At 40.3% G+C, this 6,725-nt stretch overlaps 1 protein-coding gene across 1 annotated transcript; it reads right to left on the bottom strand.

The window, feature by feature from the left end:
- Window positions 1-4,125: 4,125 nt before the first annotated feature.
- LOC132871351 (chemokine XC receptor 1-like) lies at window positions 4,126-5,697 on the bottom strand. The gene is made up of 2 exons (XM_060905462.1): window positions 5,619-5,697; window positions 4,126-5,317 (listed from the first exon to the last, which is right to left on the bottom strand). The coding sequence occupies exon 2, from the start codon at window positions 5,314-5,316 to the stop codon at window positions 4,279-4,281; it is 1,038 nt and encodes a 345-aa protein (XP_060761445.1). The 5' UTR covers window position 5,317; window positions 5,619-5,697; the 3' UTR covers window positions 4,126-4,278.
- Between the last annotated feature and the right edge of the window lie 1,028 nt (window positions 5,698-6,725).

Here is a 6,725-nt window from a genome sequence, read left to right as displayed (position 1 = left end):
GGGTAGGGCCGATATTGACAAAAAAAATCATTAAATTCTTCGGATATCTTACTTTTATCTGTGATAATTTGGGAACCATTTTGTATTTTGTTTGGTCTCATTAGTCCAAAGGATATTGTTCCAGAACTTTTGTGGTTTGTTCGATTGCAATTTTGCAAACACAAGTTCTGCTCTCCATGTTCCTTTTGGAGAGAAGGGCTTTTTCCTAGCTCCCTTCCATGAAACCCACACTTCTTCAGTCTTTTTTGTTTCAGATTGTGCTGTCATGAACAAAACCATTTAATGTTCTTTCAGAGGCCTGTAAGTCACATTATGTACCTCTTGGGTTTTTCTTCATATCTCTGATCGTTAAATGGTCTGATCATGGACTAAATTTGCTGGGACGCTCACTCCTGAGAAGATTAGTACTGTCTTGAAGGCTGTCCATTTGTAAGCAGTTTTTCTCTCTGTAGAACGGTAAATTTCAAATTGTTTGGAGATGGCCTTTTAACCCTTCCTAGATTGGTGAGCAGCAACAGTTGCTTCTCCGAGGTCACGGTTGATGACCTTTCTTTTTGGCATGATGTAGACACACACGTGAGTGCTCCAGAACACCAAACTTCTGAACTAGGGCGTAATTTTGGGTAGGGACGCTAGGGACGTGTCCCTACCAATATTCAGCCGCTACTGTGTAATCACAATCAATAAAACCGATGTCCTAACCTGAGCAATGATTATATGGCACACAAAGGGTTAAATGTATGACACTGCTAATAATCCCCCCTCTAACGTAGATATACATTCTCTGATTAGCTACCTGTTTCTCGCCAACTTACATGGTTGGCTATCCCAGCTGTCACTCCATCTGCTGTAAAAGCAGCACACTTCCCACAGCAGCTGTGACTACCCGCCCATCAACCCCCCGTATCTCACACGCACACACCTGACCTACCCCATGCACCCCCCACTCTCCGTCAGCCTACAAATTGAGCTGGACTTCGATGTCCATGCATGCTTGCCCTACGACTCGCATGCTGACTTGAGTATCATGGATGACGGCCCCCCTCCCAAGAAACGAGACATTCGTTCATTCTTCTTCAAAGTCAAGAATGTAAGTGCAGGGTTTCCGTCGAGCTTTAAAAACTCAACAAAATCCTTTTGATGTATGGAAACCCTTCAAAAAAGTATTGCTGCGGCTCCTTAGGCAGGTTTAGCAACGTGACAGGACGCATCAGAGCTAGGCTACTGCATAGCTGCAGAGAAAAGGAATGCTGGAGCAATGTAACTTGGTGTTAGATAATATCCTCGATGAATGAATGTTAAATTTATAGACCTAATGGTTTTACAGAATGTAAGTAGTCAGATGTAGGCTACTGCATGGCCATGCAGATGTGCGACTTGCATTTCAGAATCAACAGCGTGACAGCCGCTGAGTCTGCTGCTGAGTCTGCTGCGTTCACCGTTTTACAGAAACCTCTTTCTACTACTACTAGGCTAGGCTAGATACAACAAATCCATGGTCCTTTACTGCCACCTACAGATGAATATTGGTAACTGCAGCATGAACATAAAAGAAGTCACAAGCACATCTGCAGTGAAAATCATAACACACGTTACAAACACAGAAACAGGCAACAAAAAGACATAATATGGAAAATGGAGGGGCAACAAAAAGACAAAAAAATGGGGGGTATACTACAAATGCAATACTAATGTAATCATAATCATGCTATAATAGGCAATCACTAAATTATATATCCAAATATCATTTTAACTAAATTTGAGCTTAATTACAGAATAGAAAATGCCACCAGTAGCACCTATTTATGAGTGTCTCAATAAGGCAGTCAGTGAATTTTGAGACACCCTCCCCCCATGTCAAACAATACAGATATTGAATTTAAAAAAAAACAATATTTAATGCTAAAAATGCTTAAAGTTTTTAATTCTTATTTTCATGTATTTCTGTGGAAGAGACTGCTTAAACACAAATTAGGAATTGTGTAGTGTAAAAGTAATAAATCATCAGATTCTAGCAATGTTGGGTTAGGTCCCTTGCTCAAGGGCACTTCAGCCATGGATGGAGATGCAACCCTGGGATCCAAAGACCAACTCCCTAACCATTAGGCCACGGCTGCCCTTGTTAACCCATAAAATCTGCATGACATGAAATTATGATTGCTAATGGAAAAAAAAAACACCTTTCGGAAGCTCTGCCTTGGATCACTTTTGTCTCCCTACCAATGTCAAAATCAAAGTTACTCCCTTGCTTCTGAATGATCTGCTTCTGAATGTTCAGTGGTGTAAGTGGTTAGCATGGTCGCCTCACATCAAGAATGTTCTGCATTTGAACCCAGCGGCTGGCGGGGACCTTTCTTTGTGGAGTTTGCATGGTTTGCCCGGGTTTCCCCCACAGTTCAAAGACACGCGGTTAGGTTAATATGGGACAGCCTTGGGCTGAGGTGCCCTTGAGCAAGGCACCTAACTCCCAACTGCTCCCCGGGGGCTGTTAGCATGGTTCCCCACTGCTCGGGGTATGTGTGTGTTCACTGCTTCAGATGGGTTAAATGCAGAGAGAAATTTCATAAGTGTGTGATGAATAAAGTTGTTGTTCTTCTTCTATAGAGGTAGGAACATGTCTTAATGATTAACCAATCTTGGCATTTCATTAGTAAAACCTGGCTGCTAATTATTCTCTTAATGTTTGTTGAAGTAGGAAGGGTATACTTATTTTTTTCCCACCTATTAGTTTACTTTTTTTGGGGGGCGGGGATGACCAGATATTGAAATCCTTTGTGTTTTTGTTGTTGTTGTTATCGTCACCTGAGGTTATTAGTTTGTTTATAGACGCTGGTGATGACCACACAATTGTTATTTAGGCCCTGATATATAAAAACATAGAATTGAAGGAGGGTGTACTTTCTTTTCCCCATGACCATAGGTATGACATACCGTATGTTAGGCACTACTTTGACATATGATTTAGGGGTTGTTTTTAGATTTTGGACATGATTAAGAACATAAGCAACTCGTGTTTTTTTTTTTTTTTTTTCACAAGGTCAATGTTTCAGTCTTACTCACAGCCCAACTAAAAAAAATTTTGGACCCCTTGGCAGCTGTCACCAAAATAACCCTAACTAACTGCTTGTTTTGCTCATCAGGGAAGAGCCAGTTTTGTCCCCAGTTCCTTAAAATTTATTCGAAAATGAGAAGTATGGCAATTAAGAATTCAAAAATCTTCACTGCAAAAAATTGAAAACTGAATTTGAGGAGAAAATTACTTAATACTAGTGAAATGATCTTGCTGCATTGGCAGATATTTTTACTTGATAAGACATCTTAGAATAAGTCGGTTGCAATCTAGAACTAAGTTTAATAATCTCATAATTGGTGTCTTGTATTCTTCTAATCGGAAATGTTAGATAGTTTCAACTATTTTCAAGATATTTTCACTTGCTAAGATATCATTTTTTGCAGTGTATTAATCAAAATGAATGTAGTGAGCAAGTTATGGAAATACAGTAGAGGGGGAAAAATGTACTGCCACCTAAAAGTTTTAATATTTTATTCAATATTCATTAAACACCTATAGTGGAGACATACATGATTACAAAAAAAAAAAGGCCAGCTTTAAATTTAAGCATTTTATTTCATATTTCAAGCATTTTAAATACAGGTGAAATAATACACAGAATTTATTCATGATTTTGTTTTACATGGCTTTTTTTTTAGACTCCTGCTGTCTAAAAGATAAATTGTAATTACAGGTCTTCAACTCCAACCCAACTATGTATGATCTATGGGTTGTAGGGCAAAAGTTGGGAGCATGGTGAAGGGCTAATTTCTGGGCCAGAAAAATGTAAGCAGAAAACATGTATAAATGAACAAACTAGTCAGCTCTGTCACATGGCAATGTCCCACTGCATAGTTTATTGAAAGTACAATGTACATTATAAAGTGTACAATTATTATGAGCATAGAAGCGCTTGTAAAAAATACACACATAACAAGTAAAAATTCTTGGTGCTGTATAAAGCATTTTATAGTACATAATGTTACAACAATTAACGATCAAAATATTTATAAAATATTTTGCATGGAAAGGTTTGACTACAATCCTTAAAGTAATATCTGTGAAAAGGTCTTTTTATGAAAACAAACTCATTTTTGATGATACTCTGATATATTGAACAAATGCAGAATAGGAAATCAAGAAACTATTTACAAATATAAAATATTTAAGGATAAGTTTAAAGCTCGCATGTACTTTCCTACTATAAAGGAACTGCTGCAAATCAGCTAGTACATGGAAATTTCCTCCCCATTCGAGTAAATCAGATGGCTTTGACGTCTATCAAGAGGTTGATCATCTTTCTTGCACAAATTCCTCAGCAATTTCTTTAGGTGATCTCTGAACTTGATCCCCATGAAGACGTAAAAAACTGGATTTAGGCAGCAGTGGGAGAACGCCACCAGTCGGGACACGTGATAAACATAATCCACCCTGGTGCTGACATAACAGTCGTTGAACGGCGAGATTCCCCAAGATATCAGAGAATTGAGGAACATGGCCACATTGTACGGTGCCCAACCCAAGTAAAATGCCAGCACAATGCAGAGGATGAGCTTCACAGTCTTGGGACGGGTGTGTGATGTGGGTCTGAGCAGGCGCCCGAGAATTCGGAAGTAGCAGAATGCAATGGTGAAGAAAGCAATGAGGAAGAAGATGTTTTGCAGGTAAATAATAATCTGCTTCCATGTGATGTTGCCATAATCGCAGTAAGCTCTACTTACTTCAGGATCATCATGTTTCAGGACGGTACTGAAGATGAAATTAGGGGTTGCAGCACAGAGGCTCAAGAACCAGATGAATGCAGAAATCGCGATGGAATAGTATGTGGTGCTGTTCAAGAGCATAGACAGTGGGTGCACCACGGCTATGTAGCGATACACGGTCATAACTGTGAGAAAGATGAGGCTGCTGTAGTAGCCCAGGTAGAAGACGAAGCTCACTGATTTGCAGACAGCTTCTCCAAACGTCCAGCCCAAGATGAGGTCGGTGGCCCAGAAGGGTAGGCCAAAGGTAAAGATCATGTCTGAGATGGCCAGGTTTAACAGGAATGCATTGGTCAGGGATTTCAGATTTTCATATTTAATAAGAACCCCCAGGACCAATGCATTGCCCACACAGCTGAACATGGTGACCAGCACAAAAAAGACCGGGGTGACAACTGTTCCAAACTGTATCACTTCAGTTTTGTGGCACAAATCGTCATCATAACTTTCATTAAAATAATCATATGGTGTGGAACTGTTTTCTTGAAAACTTTCCTCCATGCTAAAAGAAGACATAATAAAATATATAAATATTTATTAGTACAAAATAGAAAATATACAGAAGAAATAGTAGGTCTATGAAGTACTGAAAAACAACTAACAATTCCGTCTAAGTTGGTATTTGTCCACTGCTTTTGAGAAGACAAACAGGGTGCCATCAATCCAACCTTCACAATTTACTGATTCCATTATACAAAGCAGCAAAACTCCCAGTAACAACACATAAATACATTTTAACTTTCAATTTGGTGGACTACACTTTCTACATAATCCATTATAGCATGTTCATTTCATTTCCATACCTGAAGTAAGAGCTCTGAGGTGTTCTCAAAAACAGCAGTTGATTTAGTGATGACGGATCATGCAGGATAGCCGTTACTGCTTTTATTCCTTTTTGAAACCCTATCAGAAATACATGGTTCCCATTAGGTTACATAAACATACAACCCTCCCTTTTCTCAGAACTGAACCCATGAGTTTTTTGTTCTTTATTTTTTTTTTACAGTGAGTTTTGAATGATTTTGAACAGGTGAGTTTTGAATGGTTAGGCCAAACATTTCTGTTGCACAAGTAGGTGAAAATTACAAAGGGGATTTTAAATTTTCTGCAGCATGGTAATAGATGGGGTGGCACGGTGGTGTAGTGGTTAGCGCTGTCGCCTCATGGCAAGAAGGTCTGGGTTCAAGCCCCGTGGCTGGTGAGGGCCTTTCTGTGCGGAGCTTGCATGTTGTCCGCGTGGGTTTTCTCCAGGTGCTCTGGTTTCCCCCACAGTCCGAAGACATGCAGGTTAGGTTAACTGGTGACTCTAAATTGACTGTAGGTGTGAATGTTTGTGTGTGTCAGCCCTGTGGTGACCTGTCCAGGCTGTACCCTGCCTTTTGCCCGTAGTCAGCTGGGATAGGCTCCAGCCTGCGACCCTCAATTTAGAGTCAATTTAGAGTCACCAGTTAACCTAACCTGCATGTCTTTGGACTGTGGGGGAAACCGGAGCACCCGGAGGAAACCCACGCGGACACGGGGAGAACATGCAAACTCCACACAGAAAGGCCCTCGCCGGCCACGGGGCTCGAACCCGGCCCTTCTTGCTGTGAGGCGACAGCGCTAACCACTACACCACCATGCCACCCCCAATTCATATTATTATTCAATTAGGCAATCATGTGGCAGCAATGTAGTAGAAAAAAATAACCTCACTGAGGCTGTAGCTCATACCAGCCACTGTTATTGTGAATTTGAAATCCGATTAAATACTCCTGTGGGAGAAGTAACGATTTTTGCTAAATTGCATATGACTCCTGTGTAGCCGCATCCATGGTAGGTGGCGCCACCTGGTGAACAATTCTTGTTGAAATGTCTTTAGATTCTTCTGGGTGAGTTTCAGTGAAAACATCCTAGCAGTTTACGAACAC

This window comes from Neoarius graeffei, chromosome 23 (genome assembly GCF_027579695.1).
Source record: "Neoarius graeffei isolate fNeoGra1 chromosome 23, fNeoGra1.pri, whole genome shotgun sequence".
Classification (NCBI taxonomy): domain Eukaryota; kingdom Metazoa; phylum Chordata; class Actinopteri; order Siluriformes; family Ariidae; genus Neoarius; species Neoarius graeffei.
This window is presented reverse-complemented; position numbering and strand designations above follow the sequence as displayed.

What these genes read in the sequence shown, in the direction of transcription:
- LOC132871351 (XM_060905462.1), bottom strand. Translation starts at nt 5,316, where the DNA reads ATGGAGGAAAGTTTTCAAGAAAACAGTTCCACACCATATGATTATTTT.